The sequence below is a fragment of the Convolutriloba macropyga genome, chromosome 1 (genome assembly GCF_964194025.1).
Source record: "Convolutriloba macropyga chromosome 1, txConMacr16.3, whole genome shotgun sequence".
Classification (NCBI taxonomy): domain Eukaryota; kingdom Metazoa; phylum Xenacoelomorpha; order Acoela; family Convolutidae; genus Convolutriloba; species Convolutriloba macropyga.
In genome coordinates, this window is record NC_134468.1 from 31,818,395 (window position 1) to 31,842,736 (window position 24,342).

The 24,342-nt window shown below is 35.2% G+C and overlaps 1 protein-coding gene across 1 annotated transcript in view; it reads left to right on the top strand.

The window, feature by feature from the left end:
- The window catches only part of LOC142337904 (uncharacterized), a 433,158-nt gene that overhangs the window by 44,373 nt on the left and 364,443 nt on the right, over window positions 1–24,342 (top strand). Inside the window, exon 7 of the mRNA XM_075387540.1 lies at window positions 13,731–14,117. Coding sequence (XP_075243655.1) covers window positions 13,731–14,117 — 387 coding nt within the window. The remainder of the gene's footprint in view (window positions 1–13,730; window positions 14,118–24,342) is intronic.

Consider the following 24,342-nt stretch of genomic DNA (forward strand, 5'->3'; position numbering starts at 1 on the left):
GAAGGAGTAATCGTACGATCTCTTAACATTTAGTTGGAATAGTACAGGTCGAGACGATTATCAGGAAGAAATTTGGACTTTAAGAGATTCAAAGTTTAAACTACTACACAATGTATCATAATTTTGTCATAAGTTTCAAAGATTTCTGGGTCGCAATTGCTAGAACGTTTCGAAAAAATTTTTATCAAATTTTACCCGTAAGCGAATGAGTACTAATAATTTAAACTAACACTGAATACTAATAATTTTTATTGAAAAAATTACTTTTACATAGATCCAGATAGAAGCATGATAGTACCAGACATTGCTTGTTTCAACACTAAGTTCTCTAGAATCATTGAATACCATTACTGGACCCTCTATTTCCAAAAATTATCTGTTGATTCAAACGCTGAAACGTCAGATTCTCGACTTCCCAGTGTCCATAGATTGACAAATGATAAACTTTTACCGTACATTTTTAGAAATGTTACACTTTTACAAATGATACACTTTTACAAACGATATGCTTTTTCAAATGATACACTTTTACAAATGAGACACTTTTACAATTGAAACAATTATACAAATGATGCACTTTTACAAATGATACACTTTTAAAAATCATATACTTCTAAAAAGAATACACTTTTACACATGATACACTTTTACAAATGATACCAATTTACAAATGACAGACTTTTATAAATTATTCATTTTTACAATTTTTACAGATTTATAAATGATGCAAGTTATTCAAATGATACGTTTTTAGAAATGACACACTTTTACAAATGATACGCTTTTACAAACGATATGCTTTTTCAAATGACACACTTTTACAAATGATAAACTTTTACAATTGAAACACTCATACAAATGATGCACTTCTAAAAAGAATACAATTTTACACGTGATTTAATTTTACAAATGATACCAATTTACAAATGACAGACTTTTGTAAATTATTCATTTTTACAAATTTTACACAATTACAAATGACGCAATTTCTACAAATGATACGTTTTTACAAATAATACACTTTTTACAAATGATACACTGTTTATAAATGTTTCACTTTTTTATACACTTTTACAATTGATACATTTTTACGAATGAAACACTTTTAAAAGTGATCCATTTATAAATGACACACCTTTACAACTGATACGCTCTCATAAATGATACACTTTACACAAATGATACACTTTTACAAATGATACACTTTTACAAATGATACACTTTTACAATTGAAACACTTATACAAATGATACACTTCTAAAAAGAATACACTTTTACACAAGATACACTTTTACAAAGGATACCAATTTACAAATGACAAACTTTTATAAATTATTCAATTTTACTTTTTTTACAGATTTAGAAATGATGGAAGTTTTACAAATGATACGTTTTTACAAATGACATACTATTACAAATGATACGCTTTTACAAAAGATATGCTTTTTCAAATGATACACTTTTACAAATGATAAACTTTTACAATTGAAACACTTATACAAATGATGCACATCTAAAAAGAATACAATTTTACACTTGATTTAATATAACAAATGATACCAATTTACAAATGACAGTCTTTTGTAAATTATTCATTTTTACAAATTTTACACAATTACAAATGATACGTTTTTACAAATAATACACTTTTTACAAATGATACACTGTTCATAAATGTTATACTTTTATACACTTTTATAATTGATACATTTTGTTGTATACAAATTGTTGTAGAAAGTATGCTTAGAAGTAAAATATGTGTCATTTGTAAAAACGTATCAATTGTAAAACTTGCATCATTTGTAAATCTGTAAAAATTGTAAAATTGAATAATTTATAAAAGTCCGTCATTTGTAAATTGTTATCATTTGTAAAAGTGTATTCTTTTTAGAAGTGTATCATTTGTATAAGTGTTTCAATTGTAAAAGTGTATCATTTGTAAAAGTGTATCATTTGAAAAAGTGTATCATTTGTAAAAGTGTATCAATTGTGTAAAGTGTATCATTTATGAGAGCGTATCAGTTGTAAAAGTGTGTCATTTATAAAAGTGTATCATATGTATAAATGGATCACTTTTAAAAGTGTTTCATTCGTGTGGTGGAAGAGTCCACCGAAAGTAACCAAGCATACCAAGTATTAATATAAACACTGCTAAACTATGTACATATTTATTTATATCCTGCTGACTGCGCCATGTTGTATAAAGAATGCTTAGAAGTAAAAAGAGCAAGAAAGAATCTTGAATTTCTTCACGACTGTTTTCTATCACGGATAGGCAGAACTGCAAATGTGTGTTTTCACACCTAACGGCCAGTGACTAAGTACCAGTTGGTACTGTGTTTAACGGCGAACAAAGCTGACACTCAAGATTTACAAATCTTCTCCAATTGGTGAGGTGTTAACTAACATCAAGTAATTATACGAAACTAAAGAAAGTTTGTTCTCCGAGTGGAGATTGCAGGATATAAATAAGTATGTATATAGTTTAGCAGTGTTTATATTAATACTTGGTATGCTTGGTTACTTTCGGTGGACTCCTCCACCACACTCCCCTCTCTGCGATTCTTTGGCTTTTTAGTCAAAGAGCTTGTCGAGTGTGGCAATGTCTTCCGTGTTCAGTGAGGAGATTGAACTAATCATCGCGGTGTCGTAGTTATCTTCTTCCATATGGACTATTTCAGTGGGTTTGTCGATGTTTTCCCGCTCTTCCGGTATGTCGTGGTGTTTTGTGTGGTTGTCGAGTTTAGTGTTCTTGTTTGTGTCTTTTGTTGTTTGCTGTGCCAGTTGGTTATCTCGGGTTGGTATGTCTGAGTCGATGTTGATTGGTGGTTTGTTTGTTACCAGTTGGTTGTTGTTTTCAATGTTGTCCTTTGGGTTGACCTGTGTTGTGGTTGCTGTGATGTGGATTTGTAGTTCTACTGGGGTCGATTGGTGGATGATTTTGTCTACTTTACTGTTTACTCGTTCTGGGGTCTTCGTATTCTTTGTTGCCGGGATAGTCATAAAGGCTGTCGGGTCGTTCGAAGTATAGATTTCTATCGGGCTACCTTGCGATGAGTCGGAGATCAAATTTATGACCTCGATCGATTTGTTTGCTTGGAGTTTGGTTGTGTCCAGTTGGATCCTTGGGGATTGAGATAATTGGCGTTGGCGTTCTTTGGCTTTATTGAGTTTTGATTGGGCGATTGCCGCTTCCTTTGACTTTCTTTCGAAGTCGCTGATGGATTTTTGGGGTCGTTTGATTGGCTTTTGTTTTCGTTTGCGCTGTTGTGGTTTTGTCTTGCTGGGTCCTGGAATGTCAAATTGGTGTGACGGTCCTGGTTGCGATGAGTATTGGAGTTCGCTGGTGTTGTACGTGCGTTCGGGTCTTTCCAATTGGTGTTTCTGCTGTGATTGTTTGGCTTGCCTCTTTTCTGTTAACAGAAATTGTTTTATTTTTTCTTGGTTTCACATGCTTGGTTTTTACATGCTACGAAATGCATTAGTCTTGGTTTGGTTTCGTTTACGATTGCCAAATCATTTTTTCTGATTACTGTGTTTTTTCTGGTGTTTGTGTCTAGTTTTATTGTTGTGGGTGAGTTGTTAGTGATATTACCGTCTGGTATAATATTCCATAGTGGTTTTAGTGTGCCTAGTGGTTCAGGTGCTTTTCGTGCGAGTGTTTTTCGTGCTACTTGTTTTTTTTGTGTTAGTTGATGATGTTGTTTTATCACGGAATGTTATCATTAATTTATCAGGTTTTATTTTTATTGGTGAAATATTCTTACGTTTGATCGCTTTCTTCTTTATGTTTTGTAGAGTTGACTGGTCTGATGAGTCTTCCTCGCGACGGGCTGTTGAAACTGGATATCTAGTTCGGGTTCTGAATCTGATTCAAGGTTCCAAATGGTGTCTGCTTTTGCATCGCTTGCTTCAATCCTCTCTTCTTATCTAAATAGAACTTTGTTATATCATTGTATGATAGATTTTTTGTGGATGTTTGTGTAGTGATGTTTGATATAGGTGTGTTATGTTTTCTACCAAAGTGTGCTGTGAATGGTGCTATTCTTGTTGTTGTGTTGAGATTATTTTTATTTCTTGGATGATTTCGGCGATTTTATCCGCAAGTGTAATTTTTGACCATTTGGGGTCGTTGTTCAGAACTGAAAGGCGTCGTTTTATTGTTTGTATTAGTCATTCTATCATTCCATTTGCTCTGTGGTCTCCAGCTGGAGCTAATAGTAGTTTAATATTATGGTTGTTACAAAAAATTTCGAATTGCTTAGATTTAAAGGCTTGGGCTTGATCGCATCTTATATTTCTAGGTATTCCGTGAAATTTTATATATGTTTTTCTAGGTACTCTATAGCTGTGTCTGTGTCGCAGATGTGATAAATTTTTGCGTGTGGATATCTTGAGAATCTATCAACTGATGCTAATATGTATGAGTCCTTATGTTCTTCGTCAATTATGGGGCCGGCGAAATCCAATTGGATCTCTTCATTCGGCTCGTGAAGTGGTGGTAAGTGTGCTACTTTGGATTTTGGTATTATTGGTTTTAAGTTCTTACCGATTTTGATGCACGGCTGGCAGTTTTGTGTCAAAGTAACTATTTCTCTTTGGATTCTTGGGAACCATATGAGGTTTGCGAGGTGCATCATTCCTGATTGTCCCTGGTGGGTGGATTGAATTCATGACTAATTTGCGTAATTGAGTGGGTATGTAAAGTTTTCCGTCATACAGGATACAACCAGTTAGTGTTGTGCTGAGGTCTCTTTTGAGGGAGTGCCAATATCTACTAAAGTGTTTGAGTGCGTCCCAGTTCTTTTCTTCGATTATTTGAAATAAGTTTCTGCTTTGTGGGTCGTTCCTGGTGGCTTCTTCGATAAAGTTTTTCCCAAATGCCCTGTATAATTGCTTCAAACAGTCGGGGGGGTTTTCAAGATCTATTTCTGGGAGTGGATTATAGTGTTTTTTTTCTGCGAGGGGTTGTCGACCTTGTCCTAGGTTAGATGTTTCTTCAGTTTGTGTGGCAATAGTGTTTGTTTCTTGTGGGGTTGTCATGTTTTCTACTCTCTTTTTGTTTGGTCCTCGTTGTCGTTTTTTGATTGGGACTGTATAGGTGTTTAATTGGGGGTTGTTTCTTGTTGTAACGTGTATCTTTCTACTAAATAGAGGATTAACTAAAGCATTTGATCTACTGGATTACGATTTAAATAAATGATTCGGAATAGATGATTTAGAGGATTTATATAATTGATTTGTAATAATTGTATTTGGATTGATATGATTTTGGATTAATTGAGTATTGTTTGAATTGTTCAATGTAATAGAAGGCAACTGTTTGGTGACGTGTAAATGGCAAAAAGCGCTCTGTTTCGTTTTGTTCAGATTGAAATGGTTTATGACGTCATTTAATGTCCTTCGCTTTCGTGCGATCTGATTGGTTAGTTTTCTATGAGTTGTGTGTAATGTGTAGTGTATTGCTTCTATAGTGTTTATTACGTGATTTTTGTCAATATTTTCAACAGTTGGTTGTGAATTCGGATGGCGACTTAAATAGTCCGCAAATCCCATGTTTTTTCCGGCGATATGTTTGACTTTAAAATGGAATTGTAGTAATCTGTCTACCCATCTGGTTAAACTACTCTGGTATGTTTTATTGCCTCTATTGTTTTTTAGGGCTGAGAGTAGCGCTTGATGGTCCGTTTGGAGGGTGAAGTGTGATCCAAAGAGGTAATATTTGAAGTGTTCAAGTGACCAGACGACGGCTAATAGTTCTAGTTCATTTATGCTGTACATTTGTTCGTTTGTTTTTAAAAATCTGCTGGCATATGCTATTGGATGCCATGTGTTATTCTGTTTTTGTTCTAGGCATGCGTCTAGGCCTTCTTTGCTTGCGTCACATTTTACTCGTGTTTGGCAGTTGATGTCGAAGTGTTTTTGTTCGTCTATAGTTTTAATTGCTTGTTTTATTTTGTTAAATGCAATGGTGTGTTTATCCTCCCATACAAGTTTTTTGGGTGTTTTTTGTGTTGATTTTGTTAGTAGTGGTCGGAGGGGTGCGCTTAGTACTGCTACGTTTGGTATAAACTTAACCAAATGGTGTACGCTGCCCATAAATGATCTCAGTTGTTTCAGTGTTTTTGGGTTCTCCAGTTGGATGATCGCGTCTGTTTTTCGTTGAGTTGATGTAATGCCTTCAGAGTTAATTTTGTATTCTAACCATGTGCATTCTGTTATGCCGAATTCGCATTTGTGTAGGCTCATGGCTAGATTTTCCTTGTCTAATCTTTTTAGTGTTTTATCTATTTCGTTTTCATGTTTTTCTAATGTTCCTTTAGATATTATTATTATGTCGTCTAAGAATGCGTTTGTTGAATTTTTTCCGTCTAATGTTGTATCCATCATTTTCTGAAATGTTGCTGGTAAGTCTGTTAGGCCGTAGAAGCCGTTAAGAAATCTGTATGTTCCAGTGGCGTTTCCTCCTAATATGTTGAAATTGCAATGCTTTTGTGTGTCGGGGTGTAATGGTAGTTGGCTATAAGCATATTTGAGGTCTATTTTACTGAAGTATAGTGTTCCCTCTCTCGTTTTAAGGTCGGAGATTTTCATTGCTATTTTGTCCATTAGTGGTCTATGCTTTGCATTTGGTATTTATTTTTGTGTATTGCATCGTTAAAAATTTTTGAGTCTAGTGCTATTTTGATTGATTGATCTGATTTGACTGTTATCACTACTGGGCTTATGAAGTATTCGTCTGAGCATGACGTTAATTTTTTTATTTGTTTTTCTTCGATCAATTTTTTGATTTCGTTTTCTACTTTTTCTGTTAAGTGTAGTGGTATTCGTCTGCCCTTGTGTTGTGTTGGGTTGAAATCTCTTTTGAATGTTGATTTTGCTACGTGGTTTCGCGACCTGCCTAGTCTCGTACATAGGTGTGGATACTTTTGGAATATCCATTTGGATATTCTTTGGTGTGTGTTGGATATATTTAGTAACTGTTTCTCACATTGTTTTTGTTGAGGTGCCATTGTAAGGCGTAGGCCCAGTTTGTCCATAATGTCTCTTCCCATGATGTTTATTGCCTTTGTGTCTACCAGTAGTATGGTGCTCTTTCTTGCAGTTGATGTTCCTGAAGTAATGTCCACTTGGATCGTGCCGACTATGTTGATTTTGTTGTTGTTGAAACATCTAAATTCTCCTAGTGCTTTGTTTGGCTGGTGAATTTTTGTATTGTCGTCGACCAGTAGGTTATGGGCTGCATGGATGTTCATGAAGCTCCTAGGGCTTCCTGTGTCTGCTAGCCAGTAGGTTTGTTTTTTGTTAGTCTTTGTTTTTAGCCAGAATTCCCCTCTTCTGGTTTCATTGATGTCGCAAACTTTTTCATTTGTGAATTTTACTAATTGAATGAAGTTTGACGTGTTTAGCCAATCTTCCATCATTTCCCTTATGTAACATGTTGATTCTGGGTCTATTGTTTCTTCTGCTGTGTCCTGTGTGTCTTCGGATTCTTCTTCCTTTATGTTTCTCATTCTCTGTGGTGTCTTCCTCGTAACCAGTTGGTTGTTTCTGTTTTGTTGTTGTTGACCGGAGTAGTTTTGTTGGCCGGAGTAATTTTGTTGTAGTCGATGTTGCATATTGTATTGTGATCCTGGGGGCATTTCTGATTTGCAGAGTTTTGCGAAATGACCGATCTTTTTGCATATTCTGCATGCTTCGTTCTTTGCGGGGCATACATTCAGGTGGCCCAGGAGAAATTTGTTGCCGCAGCGTCGGCAGTCTTGGATTTGTCCTGATTGGTGTGTTGGGAGGATGGGGACTCTGTTTTGGCGTTTTATAAGTTGTATTTTCTCGAACCATGGGTTTCGTGTTGTTGAATTTGTGTTTGTGTTTATCATTTTTTGTTGACTTTCTTGTCCTCTTTCACGGGCTAGTGCATATTGTAGTGTTTTTGACGGTGTTCTCTCTTCGGATAATAGATCCATTTGGATTTGCTGATTGTTCATTCCTTGTATAAAAATGCTTTTTACAAGGTTTTCCTCTAAGTGCTCCCAGTTGCATACTGATGCGTGTTTTTTGATTCGTGAAAGGAAAACTTCTAGTGATTCGCCTTCTTTTTGTCGGCATCTAAAGAATTGAAATCTATCGAATGTTTCGTTCCTTGTTTGTATAAATGCTTCTCTGTGTTGTTCTACTAGTGCGTCAGTGGTGCATTTTTGGATGTCTGTGTGTGGGAATCTTTGATGGAAAATATTTGTTGCTTGTGCCCCTAATGAGAGATATATGTGGCTTTTTGTTTTATTGTCCCATTCGTCCCACGGTGTGTTGTCTACTTGGGGCCCTTTGTCCTCTATTTCTTTGCAGGTGTTTTGCCAGTCGGTGCGTCTTTTGACATTTCTTTGTTCTCTTGGCCTTCCTTCGGCTGTTGTTTTGTCGGGTAGTGCTGGTTCGTAATGTGGCTCTGTGGGGTAGTCTAGTTCTTCGTTTTCAGGTCTAGGTTGGAGTAATTTGTCCACCTGGATGTTTTCTTTAACCATTATGGCCAGCTTTACGGTTAATAACCATTTTTCCCAGTCTAATTCTGGCTGGTGACTTTTGTCCCAAAAGAAGTGTACTCCTAATGGGGAGCGAGCCATAGTTGACTGCGCCATGTTGTATAAAGAATGCTTAGAAGTAAAAAGAGCAAGAAAGAATCTTGAATTTCTTCACGACTGTTTTCTATCACGAATAGGCAGAACTGCAAATGTGTGTTTTCACACCTAACGGCCAGTGACTAAGTACCAGTTGGTACTGTGTTTAACGGCGAACAAAACTGACACTCAAGATTTACAAATCCTCTCCAATTGGTGAGGTGTTAACTAACATCAAGTAGTTATACGAAACTAAAGAAAGTTTGTTCTCCGAGTGGAGATTGCAGGATAAAAGTAAATATGTATATAGTTTAGCAGTGTTTATATTAACACTTGGTATGCTTGGTTACTTTCGGTGGACTCCTCCACCACACTGGCCGTTAGGTGTGAAAACACACATTTGCAGTTCGCCTATTCGTGATAGAAAACAGTCGTGAAGAAATTCAAGATTCTTTCTTGCTCTTTTTACTTCTAAGCATTCTTTATACAACATGGCGCAGTCAGCAGGATATAAATAAATATGTACATAGTTTAGCAGTGTTTATATTAATACTTGGTATGCTTGGTTACTTTCGGTGGACTCTTCCACCACACGAATGAAACACTTTTAAAAGTGATCCATTTATTCATATGATACACTTTTATAAATGACACACTTTTACAATTGATACGCTCTCATAAATGATACTTTACACAAATGATAGACTTTTACAAATGATACACTTTTTCCAATGATACACTTTTACAAATGATACACCTTTACAATTGAAACACTTATACAAATGATACACTTCTAAAAAGAATACACTTTTACACATGATACACTTTTACAAATGATAACAATTTACAAATGACAGACTTTTATAAATTATTCAATTTTACAATTTTTACAGATTTACAAATGATGCAAGTTTTACAATTGATACGTTTTTACAAATGACACACTTTTACAAATGATACGCTTTTGCAAACGATATGCTTTTTCAAATGATACACTTTTCCAAATGATAAACTTTTACAATTGAAACACTTATACAAATGATACACTTCAAAACAGAATACACTGTTACAATGATACAATTTTACAAATGACACCAATTTACAAGTGACAGACATTTGAAAATTATTCGATTTTACAAAATTTACACTTTCACAAGTGATACACTTTTACAAATAATACACTGTTTATAAATGTTACACTTTTACAAATGATAAACTTTTACAATTGATACATTGTTAACAATGCAACACTTTTAAAAATGATACATTTTTACAAATGATCCCCTTATAGAAATGATACACTTTTATAAATGACACACTTTTACAACTGAAACGCTCTCATAAATGATACACTTTCACAAATGATACACTTTTACAAATGATACACTTTTTCAAATGACACACTTTCACAAATGATACACTTTTTCAGATGATACAATTTTACTAATGATACACTTTTACAAATGATACACTTTTATCTTTCATACAAAAATGAAATCGGTTACAAATATTGCAATACAATGGGATTTTCTTTAAAGATCTAATGCTTTTGGAGGACCAAATTCCTGATTGATTTTAAGGATCCGTTGTCTTTAATGAAGTATGTCTGTTTATTTCACTTTTTTTAAATTAATTATGTGTTTATACAGATGTAGCAAATTTTTATTGATTTTTTCCAACTATAGGTATCGCTCATATGTCAGTCAAATTTTGATAAGATCCAAGAAATGGCCAACTACTAAAAATTGTTTTTGGACAAATGCTTACTTCGTTGGTCGAATTTTATAAATTACTCAATTTCACAATTTTTACAGATTTACGAATGATGCAAGTTATACAAATGATACGTTTTTACAAATGACACACTTTTACAAATGATACGCTTTTACAAACGATATGCTTTTTCAAATGATACACTTTTACAAATGATAAAATTTTACAATTGAAACACTCATACAAATGATGCACTTCTAAAAAGAATACACTTTTACACGTGATTTTATTTTACAAATGATACCAATTTACAAATGACACACTTTTGTAAATTATTCATTTTTACAAATTTTACACAATTACAAACGATGCAGTTTTTACAAATGATATTTTTTACAAATAATACACTTTTTACAAATGATACACTGTTTATAAATGTTTCACTTTTATACAATTTAACAATTGATACATTTTTACGAATGAAACACTTTTAAAAGTGATCCATTTATACATATGACACACTTTTATAAATGACACACTTTTACAACTGATACGCTCTCATAAATGATACACTTTACACAAATGATACACTTTTACAAATGATACAGTTTTTCAAATGATACACTTTTACAAATGATAAACTTTTACAATTGAAACACTCATACAAATGATGCACTTCTAAAAAGAATACACTTTTTCACGTGATGTAATTTTACAAATGAGACCAATTTACAAATGACAGACTTTTATAAATTATTAAATTTTACAGATTTTACACAATTACAAATGATGCAATTTTTACAAATGATACGTTTTTACAAATGATACACTGTTTATAAATGTTACACTTTTATACACTTTTACAATTGATACATTTTTACCAATGAAACACTTTTAAAAGTGACCCATTTATGCATATTATACACTTTTATAAAAGACACACTTTTACAACTGATACGCTCTCATAAATGATACACTTTACACAAATGGTACACTTTTACAAATGATACACTTTTTCAAATGATACACTTTTACAAATGATACACTTTTACAATTGAAACACTTATACAAATGATACATTTCTAAACAGAATGCACTTTTACAATGATACACTTTTACAAATGACACCAATTTAAGAATGACAGACTTTTTAAAATTATTCAATTTTACAAATTTTACACTTTCACAAGTGATACACTTTTACAAATAATACCCTGTTTATAAATGTTACACTTTTACAAATGATACACTTTTACAATTTATACATTTTTAACAATGAAACACTTTTAAAAAAGATACATTTTTACAAATGATCCACTTATACAAATGATAGACTTTTATAAATGACACACTTTTACAACTGATACGCTCTCACAAATGATACACTTTTTCAAATGATACACTTTTTCAAATGACACACTTTCACAAATGATACACTTTTACAAATGATACAATTTTACAAATGATACACTTCTACAAATGATACAATTTTACAAATGATACACTTTTACAAATGATACACTTTTATCTTTCATACAAAAATCAAATCCATTACAAATACTGCAATACAATGGGATTTTCTTGAAAGATCTAATGCTTTTGGAGGACCAAATTCCTGATTGAATTTAAGGATCCGTTGTCTTCAATGAAGTATGTTTATTTCACTTTTTTTTATTAATTATGTGTTTATACAGATGTAGCAAATTTTTATTGATTTTTTCCAACTATAGGTATCGCTCATATGTCAGTCAAGTTTTGATAAGATCCAAGGAATGGCCAACTACTAAAAATTGTTTTTGGACAAATGCTTACTTCGTTGGTGTATGCTTACTCGTGTAAGGATTGGTCATTACATCATAAGACATTACAGGAAAACTCTCAGGACACAATCTAAGAACACAATTTTCTGAGAATCAATTTTATGAAAAAATATTTGCTTTATTCAATATCAAAGTTTATTTTTGATGTTTATTATATATCCATTTATTATATATCCAAAGTTTATTATATATCCATTTAGATTAAACAGATTGTGTGTATGTGTATGATAATGCTTGATTTAGTAACCGTGTTCATGCTTTTTGGGTTTTTATTAACTAATTCTTGAATAATTATTAACTTTTTGTTAATGCTTATCAGAGGGAAAAGAGGGATATGTTTTTGGAAGTGCGTTGATTTCTTTTTTTTTATCAAACAGATATTTTTTGCATGCTGTAATTGTGAAGATAAGTGATCCTAAAAATATCAATTAAACTGATCAAAATAAATTGTTGAAATTACATTAACTTTAGTGTTTTTGGCCCAACAATGCCCAAGTTTCTGCCGAGTTCAGTTCGTATATCTTTTCTCTCTAGGTAATTAGAATATCCAGAGATGTAAAAAATTTTGCACGCATCAAATTGTCGACTTCTGGTAAAGACAAAGGACATAATTGTTTCCAACTGGAAATTTTTAATAAAAAGCTATCATTAAAAACGATTTTTGTTCGCACCGAAATTTTTTTTAAGCATTAGTGTTGCAATTGATCACATATTTAACGTCGTGATAATCCGTAAAGAAAAAAAATGTTTGAGCTAAAAATTGATGGGTATAATCAAATGATCACCCTGAGGACCTGAAATAGGAAAATGTGCGTTTTCACTTTAGTTTGCTACTATTCCGTGAAATCTTGGCTTAATGTGTGAAAAAGTTAAAATGTAATTCTAATTATTTTATGCTATGTCTAAACAATTATTAGTTCTTCGAAATTTTGGGCTCTGGTTGGGCACAAATTGTTTTATTTATGACAATTCTATGAGCAAAATATCTTGTGAACTGCATGAAATAAATAGAGATCATAGATTTCAGGAACACTTTTTTTGTGATTCTTCTTCTCAAAGATAGTTTCAAACTGCTTCCAAAAATGTGCTTTTGAAAACTGCTTGCAAAAATTTGCTTCAATTTCTATGACTTTCCAGGATCGTTTTGAATAATTTTAAAAATATAATTTACCTTTTTTTCTATGAATTTGTAGGATTTGGTGATAATCATTTGGTGTTTCATAGAAAATTTAGCGCCGTGAACAGGCTACATTGAATCCCATTGAAAATTTTGTCTAATGCATGGAAATCTTTAATTAAATTTTGAGGTCCTTAGTGAAGACAATTTTTTATAGGACCTGTTATAAGCTCAGACAAAAATGTAAAATACTGACAAAGTTTATAGGAAATGTGGGAAATGAAAGAATTTTCTATGCATGAAAATGAATCAACTGACACATTTACCTGCCGACGTTTTCAACTGATTTATTCCGACCCGAAGGCAAACATTTTAACGCATCAATGGAAAATTTTTTGACTTATCCAGGCGACTCAATGATGAGATATAGATCAACTGCTTTTTGATGAGACACTTTGTCGTTTTTAGAGCTGGTGGATACTGGAACGAATCCTAGTACGGAATCAGTAACTGAAGCTGTAACGGATATTATAACGGAAGATCTGGCGGTAAATCTGACAGGAGTTGCGTATTATGTGAACAAGAACTCAGACTCTTCCAAGTTCACTTTCAGTCTGTCCAGTCCAGCCACTCAAATACTGCTTGTTACATACATCTTGGATGCGCGCAATGAGACCACGGGAGATGCTGAATTCACTCAGTACATACACAGTGCTACTGTCAATGAAACCACCTTCGAGATAGATCTATTAGAGTACAATGGTGAGAAACTGGATCGACCTTGCACTATGATATTGGGCCATTTGATCACAGATGCTGCTGACTCTAACTATACCCAATTCACAGCCTTCACAGGTTACTCTCATGTACCAAGTTATTTAATTAAAAAATAGGGATTTCTTTTCATGTCATAAGAATATACAAAGCATTTTTCAATAGTATCAAGATTAAAACCGTAGATTAAAACAGAAATGTTGCTTTAAAAAAAGTTCGTTCAACTAAAAATTTTAGATCAACGAACAACTTTTGTTTTTTGCACTCAACCCTAGTCTATTACCGACGGCTATCTTGCAAGATCTTGCAAGAATCTTGTAAGATTACGCACCATCTTGCAAGATGCAAGATAGCCGTCGGATATGCAAGAATCTGGCAAGATAAGCGTCAAATTCTTGCAGGATTCTTGCAAGATAGGCGTCGAATTCTTGCAGGATTCTTGCAATATAAGCGTCGAAGTCTTGCAAGATAAGCGTCTGATTTTTGCAAGGGTTTTGCAAGATAAGCGACGAATTCTTGCAAGACCCTTGCAAAATGGGCGTTCGGAAATTTAGTCTTAGCTTGAGCGCGGGCCTTTTTGGCTTCTTTGATGACTAGAGTCGGTGCATTACTGAGCTCCAGAGGGAGCGCACCTGACCTAACTAGCCACCAAAGAAAAAAAGACCCTAAAGAGCTGAGACTAATGCGCGAAGGGGTCACAAACAAGGGAGGGGGTTATGGCGCTGCGCAAAAGGGGTCACAAACAAAGGCGGAAATGTAGCCTTAGCTTGAGCGTGGGCTTTTTTGGTTTCTTTGATGTCTAGGGTCGGTGCATTACTATGCTCCAGAAGGAGCGCACCTGACACATAGCAACCAAGAAAAAAAGACCCGAAACAGCTAAGACTAATGCGCGAAGGGGTCACAAAGAAGGGCGGGGGGTTATCGCGCTGAAGAAACAGACAAACATATAAATGAACATCTAAATGCACCAGAAAGGAGGCACAGAGAGGGGTGGGGTTCAAGCGAACGAAAAACGACAAAGCGAAACAGAAACGAACGAGCGGGAAAGCGAGCGAAGGAAAAACGACCGAGCACAGACCGAGCGAAACAGAAGCGAACGAGCGGGAAAGCGAGTGAACGAAAAACGAGCGAGCGCAGGGCGAACGAAACAGAAACGAACGGGCGGGAAAGAAAACTAACGAAAAACGGGCTAGCGCAAGGCGAGCGAAACAGAAACGAACGAACGGGACAGCGAGCAAACGAAAAACGAGCGAGCGCAAGGCGAACAAAACAAACAAACGAGCGGGAAAGCGAGCGAACGAAAAACGACCAAGCGCAAAGCGAGCGAAACCGAAACGAACGAGCGGGAAAGCAAGCAAGCGAAAACTGAATCTGCCCATAAGGAAGCCCTAGAAAGAAAAACCCTTGCCATAAGGCAAGATAGCGAGAGAGAAAAAAGGAAAGGAGCAAATGTCTAGAAGGCAACAGACAGACAGACAGAGAGTATGGAAGCGAGCGAACGAAAAACAAAAGAGCAAGAGAGAGAGAGAGAGAGAGAAGCGAAAGAAAAGAGAAACAGAACAAAGCAAGGAGTGAGAAAGAGGGAGAGAAGGAGTGAGAGAGAAGTGACAGAGGGAGAGATTGCGGAACAGAGGCCACTGGAAACAAACCATCTGAAGGACTAGAAACCACAACTCAAAAAGTTGATTTCACTTCATCAATGTAATCGCTCAGGAGATTTTGTTCTCTTCATAGCGCATCATTGGAATAAAATAGAAATAAGACCTGTGACAAAATAAGAAACAGAAAAAGACAAAACAAGAAAGAGGGAGAGAAATGACTGATAGCAAACCATCAGAAAGTCTATAATCAGAAATCAAAATGCCGATTTCATTTCATTTTTGTCATTGCTCAGAAAACTTGTGTGAATACAGAACATCAATGGCTCACAAAAAGAGATAACAAACGAAACATTAGAAAATAGCAAGGAACGACAAAACGAAACTCGAGTTAGCGCTCAGAAAACGGTGTTCCCATCACTGCACATAAATGGAAAATAGAAGAAAAAATGTGTCAGTGACAAAAAGCAAGAATGAACGATAGAATCAATGGACCATAATAGAAAATGACAAAGAAATGGTACAATGAACCAAAGCGCTCAGAAACTTTTCAGTTTTATTCACAGCGCACAAACGTAGAAAAATGAGAACAACAAAAAGACGTGGCATCACCGGTGAGAAGACGTGTAAAAAGAACATATAAGGCATTATAAAGACAATAGTAAAATATCAACAATGAAATGATGCGATCAGAAGTTATCAGTTAATGAGAAAAAACATCAAAGCAAACACCAAAGCAAGAGCAAAAGCAAAAACGGAGTTGTATTTTGAGCATGAGCAGACAGGAGCCGCTCCGAAAAAAACAGCGGACAAGGAACCAAGACATAAAAAAACAATTATTTGAACCAAAGATCGAAGCAAGAAAAAAAACAAACCCAAGCACAAAATGAGTGAACAACAAAATGAGCACCAATTTGAATAGCCACAGAAAACGAATGTAATGAAAGGCAAGGGACGCGCTCAGAAATTATCTGTGAATTAAAACCCGGGTAAAATCCAGCAAAAACTAAGCAACGGACGCAAAGACAATAAAAACGCTTTCAAATGAGCAGTTGAAATCACCGCTGCCCAATTGCTAAAGCAGGAGACAAACAAAATCAACAAGGAACACATCTAAATAGCAACATCGAATATCAACAAGAAAAAAACAGACCAGAAACAACTAGATTATAAAAAAGCAAAAACAATTAAATGCTTCTATATGCAGTGCAGGCCCAAGGTAATCTTAGGAAGCAACCAGCAGCTCCAACAAACTCATCACAGCGCGTCATAAACAGTCGAAAAAACTTAACAAAAAGTAGTTAAAAGAACAGGTTTTGGAGAATGAAATAAGATACAAACAAAAAAGCGCAAATGATTGAAAATCACAACAATAACAACGAACGCCAAAAAACGTAACGATATAACGAGAAAAATAACCATATTTAATAGGCGCAAAGACTGTAATGAAAGTGAAAAGACGCGAGCAGAAATTATCTGTGAATCCAAAATGAAAACAGGACAAGAACAAAAACGTGAAACGAGTAAAGAAAAGCACAACTTTGAATTGAAAGAACGAATCAAAAGCGACACAATGAAAAGTAAAACGAACTAAATATACGACCACAACAAACTTGTCAAAGAAATAACATAACAAAACAAAACAGAACCAATGGACTCAAGGACCAAGAAGATGCTTCCAAATGAGCAGTTAAAAATCACCTATTTGAAAAGCAGGAAATCAAAATACTCAACAAAGACCACAAAATTAACAGCAAAATCGAGACAGAAAGACAAGAGACAAAGAGATTGTGAAAAAGCAACCAGCAACTAAATGAGGTTGTATTCGGAACAAGGCCAAAACAAATAAAGCTAAAAGCTGCTCTAATAAACTCATCACAGAGGGTCTTAGACAGTAGAAAAAAATTATGATTTAGCAAATTGAGCGAATGAAATATGAAATTAAAAGCTCGCAAACATGCCAGAGAATTTATTACAGCATATCTGATCAACAACTAGATCAAACTAAATCGAGGCTAAAGATCAAGTTTTTTCATCACAGCGCGTCATGCATACTGATTCGGACAAACAGCTATATTTAACAACACACAAATCTGGAATTTATACAAGTTACAAAGAAATGAGATTTCAAAAATCATTTTCAATCAAGCAATCAAAACAAATTCTTCAATAAAAATGCAAAGGCAGGACACAGTTAAATCAAACAATATCACCTTGCAGATTAGAAAATTATCACCAATAAATTAGAGTCACAAAAATCAAGTTTATAAAAAAGAAAAGGGCGAATTCTACAACTAACGTTAACGAAAACAATAAACCTTACGGAAGAAGACTAATTCTACAATTAGTCTTGCATCGGAAAAAAGAAATACAGGGAGCTAAAAATAAATTAACTCAACGAGGAACTCATTGAACCAAAAGCACTTATTTAAAGACTCTAGTACAAATAAGCCGATTCAACAAAGCAAGAAAGTCTAGTTTTCCATCATTAGTGAGGTGGCACGGGTTTAAAAAGCCTGAGTTTTAGTTTTGAAGCAACGTAATTTTTTCCCAGAATATCATGCAACATAGTATTAACGGTCTCTACGGCAACACGGCACATATCTCTAAGTTTCCACAATCCTATCACGAAAACTTGCGTGCCGTTCCGCGCGGTACAGTGCGCAAAACTAGCAAGATTGAGCGCAACTTCTTTGAGGGGTTTCGCAGGAATGTTCAAGAAATCAGCTAAATCATTGTTTCCAACAGCCACCACAACTGTATTTTATTGCCTTGCAGCTAGGCTAACGCAAGGGCCAAGCTCGTTGTAACTCATGCCGCTCATTGCCAGAACGTCGATTTGGAATTTCGATAGCAACGAGTCGTAATATATGTCTTCTTTCAAATGTCTGGTATTTGAATCTCCGATGACCAGAACTGAACTAAACAAAATTTTAACAAAAGACAACAAGAATCATTAAGCAGATAAACAGAAAAAGATAGCTTAGACAGTCACTTGCCAATAATATTCAATATTTCAAAGAACCTTTCAATTGATTAGAAGCTGTTCCAAAATTTGATGGAAAAATTTTGTTTGATAAGATCACTTATTATTTAACACGCCATTTTTGAGTTCGCATGGTAGGAGCCCCTAAACAGTCTATGCAGTATCTTGAGTTCTTTGATATATAAGATTAGCGAGAAAACAAATTAAAGAATGCCAAAAAATCCGACAAAAAGATAACTTAAAACTTGAAGGCTATTGATTCTACAATCGATAGATCAAAAAAGGCATATTGATTTTAGGCTAATTATGTTCGAATCCTTCCTTCATGACGCTGCTTTTTAAACCCTCACAAACGGAAAGAGCAACCTTTTTATAGCGTAAGTTAGCAACAGAGCACAACTCTAGGGGTCCCAAGTTTTTTACTTCGTAGCAAAACTCACAAAAAGAGGTTACACTTTCCGGGAGAACTTTGAGTTTTGAAATATTTGTATTATACTTTACAACCGCATATATATCGTCTTCAATTTTCGCAAAACACTGAATCTGAACAAAATTTCTGTCTTCCAATTGAACAACACTTTCACTAACATTGTCGTTTAGTCTTGTATAAGAGAGCGAACAAAATTTTTTACAACATCATTCACGTACCGAGCAAAAGTTTTTGTAGCATTCACAGTAAATTTTTATTTCTTCAGCTAGTTTCGTGAAATTTTCAATGCATGAAACTTTTACACTAGATATTATACCTAACTCATCTAAAGAATTTTGGTGCTTTAAAAACCGATCGACCATTTTTTCTGGGTTCTTCATTTTTCTGGAGAGGGCAGATAGTAATTGATGGTTTGCTGATTCAAAACAAAAAGCGAAGAAAAGCCAAAGGGGACCATTTCGGTGGACCTGCTCAACTAAGTGACACATTATGTGAAAATTGAAGGATTGGGATTCGAGTCCATACAAGTCAAGGAAAATTTCAAAGAAAGAATTAATCAAAGCATCGGCAGGCTGAAGATATTCAACACAAAGCTTCCATCAGACAACAGCGTAATTGCACAACTTAACTTGCAAAAGCTCTCAAAATAAATGTTTGAGACGATTAAATTATCATACACTAAGGGGTCAATCTGGAAGAAGAAGAGCTTAAAGTCGAATGCCTTCCAAAATGTAAGATCTTTCAATTTTTTCGTGCGGTGCAAAATATCAAAAGGAATTTTACAATTAGAGACCAGATTTTCCAGCCCTTTTAGAGTACCTCCCTTTGCTAGAGATATCAGGAACTTAGATAAAACTTTTGCAGTACCTAAACAAACTTGATGCATAGGATCTATAACACAATCCCATGGTAAATTAAAAAACTTACTCAGTGTAGTGATCGACTTTACACCGTTGACAACAATTCATCTTTTTTCAGCATGCTCGCCACAAGCTTGAAATATGTTTTTTTCTCGAAGAATGAATGGCTGGGACACTTTGAAAAGCAATATATTATTTTTATGAAAACTTTTTATGAAACAGTGAGCACAATTATCATATCCCATATGTTGCTTCATGCATAAAACGTACGCTCCTGCTGGTGCGTCACAAACAATACTCCGATATCTTAAAAAAACACCAATGGACCCAAATAAAATACCATTCGAAAAACTTTCTAACTCAAGCCGTACTCTTTGTAGCATGTCATGAAAATCGGGCTTCGACCCGCCATACCAAAGCGCCAAAAGACAGATATTTGAGTAAGAAAATCTTTAAACAGGAGGCAAAATAAAAATCTGAACCCAAATAAGCCACACAAAAAGTTTACTTGACTTGAAAATCGGAGCTCCATCTATATTGAAAACCAGCTGCAGATCAGACTTGCAAAATGCGTCTCTAGGGGTTTCCCAGTTACACAGATTCGACCAGGACTGCTGGATATAAAAAATTTTTTTCTTGACAATACAATTAAGTTGCGGAATGAGATCGATCATAAGCAACTTTGACGAACCAAAAGATGTACTTGTTACCAACGGAAGGTTTGTGGCGGGAATATCAGCAAAGATCTTATTGGGGAAGGGAAAAAGCGCTTGCAAAAAACTTAAGAAGATCACTTTTTACAACATCCGAGAGCTTATGTTTGTTTGAAACGCTAGAAAACTTTTGAATGAACTCATAGTGCGTAACGTTGGCTCCTTCGTATAAGTTAAAATCTAAGGAAATGTGGCGGGTAGATTTTCGTCAATTCTATCACAAAAAATTCCCTCTTCAAAACTTTGGAGGTTAACAGGCGATGAACAACGGAAAGCTTCCACTTGATTTTGGATCAGAAACGAGGGCGAGTCTATATCATCTGTTAATTCATCATCCGATTCAGTTTGGTTTTAAAAGGTTTTCTCAACTGGAGTTAAAGTCGGCTGTTCCAAACCTCTACTGTCGTCAGACGAAGCAAACAATGACTCATAAGTTATTAAATTCAGATTTTCGCCTACTCTTTCCTCGGGAAAAACATTCTTAGGCGAGAAGTAAAACCTTGCCGAGAAAAATCATTTATCGGATTTGGTTCCAAATCATTTCCTTTTCTTTTTAGTAACTTTTCTGCGCTTTACAGCTAATTCCGGAAAAGGGTTTCCATGTAAACTTTTGTAGGGACATAGACAAAACTCGTTGTTCTGCCCAAAATAATGGTTTTGATAGGATATGGTAACCTTTGCGCCTGCTTTTATTTCGCGCAATGGTACACAAACCATCAAATTTTTCACATTCACGTAAGCTACATTACGACGGCATGATGCATTTACGAATGAAATGGACCAAGCATTAACCATTTAACGCCCACACTTGAACTTTCAATTACTGAAAAATCATTAAAACCTGGAATTATTTCATCCTCTGTTATATCAACAAGATACTCTATCAAGCCTGCAATCTCCAATTTAGAGTTTATATCGCATTTCGCAAACACGCCTAATTGAGAGAAACTTACATCTTTTAAGTAGTCAACACAGCTGTACCTGATCAACTTCAGACCTTTGCCATACTCTGAATCCAGGAAAGCCTCAACATCTTTAAAGTAGTCTGGCATGTATTCGAGAGTCAAACAAACGTTGTGAGCCTCAATTTACCACAGTTCACCCAATTCTTTGTTAATTTAGCATCAATGAAAGCTAGCTCACTCCAGGTAATAGGAAGTTTGACTAGTTGCTGAGCTACTGGAAGGTATATCTTATACTTTTTGAAATCAGGAATAGACATTTCATCTGGAAACAAGACCTATGTTAGTAGACCACAACCCAAAAGGCAAAAGTAAAAACAGTTTAGAGTGCATGGAAAACCAGAAATTTTACTGAAAAACAATTCAGCAAAGAGTTTGTTTATTAATATCAGCCTTTTCATGACGCCCTAGAGAATTGCCGCTTCTTTTGCTCGTCGAAGAGCGTAGAGACTGTCTCCGCAGATTAGCTTGAAAGCTTCTGAAACAAAAAAAAAACAGTTAAAAAAGAAAACATAGCTCCCAAAAAAGCTGCAAAAAAACCTTTGAAACATTTTTCGTCGTCGGCGGATGCTAATTTTCTTGCACAGTGTTTCAAGTTTTTTCTCTGGACGAACCAACAATCTCCAAACGTTCCTCTTTTGAATGAATTGAGCGTGCAAGAAACCTTCCAACTGCAGCATAGTCATGACGAAAGCCATCAAAACTCAAAAAATTAACTCTTTATAGACCAGTTTCTGATTAACTGCAGCCCTTTGAGCTCTCACACCTCTATCCTTCTATTCAAAAGTCAAGACTTGAAAAATGTTGGTTGCTACCAACCAATTAAATTTGTAGAAAAGCCAGTATATCAAAACTTGTGCAATACTTACGAAATCTTTCAGTATCTTCCAGAGTTCGAGAATTCGGTTACTTGCTTCAATTTCCAGAGTATTACTTCGACGCAAGGAACTTTCAAAATTTTCTTTGCCACTTAGAACACTTCTCAATTCTTCAAAGTGGTAGCTCATTTCAATGAACTGAAAGTATGCTTAGCTTAGCAACAAGAAATTTTCAAATAAAAAGTAAGTCATTTGAGCCAAATAGGAACAATAAAGACTCGGAGGGACTTATCAGGAAGGCGGAATCTAACTTTGGAAAGGAAGGAAAATTTCAACATCCGCAAAACTTTAGGACAACATCTGTAACATTTCATAATCAAAAGCAATTTTCATAGGAGTCAATCAAACCTAACATTGTATTTTTTCAAAAAATTTACACTTTCATCAACCAAAAGCATCCTATATATACACAAAGTGCGAGAATATTACAAAAAATAATGCAGCTTGAAAAAATTTTCCACATCAAAGTATAGTTCCCTCCAACCAGAACTACTTCTCGCTATCAGAACCGAGAACACCTGATGATCTTTTGTCACGTAGTCGCTGATTAACCAATTTCAGTGTAATGCGATATAAATTATTAGTATACTGGTCTCCGAAAATAAACTAGATGGCTCTTTGGTAGAGCTTAGTCCTCTCCTGGTGCGAAGCAACACGACCGTTCTTGGGATCTAAAACTTTATTGAGGTCAATACAGAGTGTTCGTCGCTCATCGTCATTCCACAAAACCCTAACAATGTTGAAAGCCTTTTCGACGAAAAAAACACCACCTTGGTTGTAAAGATTCAGACCGTTACCCTTCAATTCTGGCTGGTCGGGCTCCTCTTCCGTCCCATTATCTTTATCAACCATGTTCCGTGAAAGCGCAACGGGAGTTTCGGAGATCCGATGCATCTCGTCCAGAGCTCGCCTCGAAAATTTGGTCAGATCATCTAAGAGACGGCCACTTCTGTTCATTCGGGACTCTAGTCTGCTAACAAATCGATCGAATCGTTTCACTAAATCGCCCTAAAAACAATTATTCAATCTGGTTGCTACCAACCATTTTTGCCCCCCTTTACTCTAACCCTAAATTTTGTTCTGAACTATAATCAAAATTTTGTCTACTTCTTGCTGTTGGATCTAATTAAGGGCATCAAGCTCCAATTTTGAGAATAAACTCTTAGCAGAATTGATAATTAAGGTTAGCAGCCCAATATTTTAATGAAATATTAAATAGAAAAGAATTAGAAGTCTAGTTTTAACTTTTCCTTCGTCTATCAAAACATCTTATCATATTTACCACTGGTTCTGCAGTTACACTCTGCACAGTGCCAATGTTCTTAACACATTTGGCCTTTTGAACTTCTAGGTCAGGCATGTCTGGCTCGTCAGCGTCATCAGTCGAATCATCGTTATCACAACTTTCAAAAGGTTCCTCAATAACTTCATCACTTCTGACCTGACTTGATGTCTGCTTTTCAATTTCAATAACATCGTATGCCTGTTGAAACGCCTGAGTAACGTTCATGTCCCTAGGTTCCACACCTTCCGCTAGCAAAACATTCATTTTGTTTCCAACGCGAGTCAGAATCTCTTCATGACCATTCGTTACGACAAGACCGTTCACAAAAATTTTTGGATTCTTATCCGATTTGAAAGGCATGTCCTCGTATCTCATCGACAACTTCACTGAGCTGCTCATATGTTTTGGCCAACTGGTATGATTTGGCTTTACGATATCGAACTTTCCATCACATTCGAAATAGACAAGAAATCGATGATCGGGTGGAAAAGCAAAATCACTTTTTGTTTCTCGGAGTCTTTGCACGCACGGGGACCTTGTTGCTATTTTTCTTTGAGGTATTGGGTTTGTTTGACCGCTGGAGGCTCATTTTCT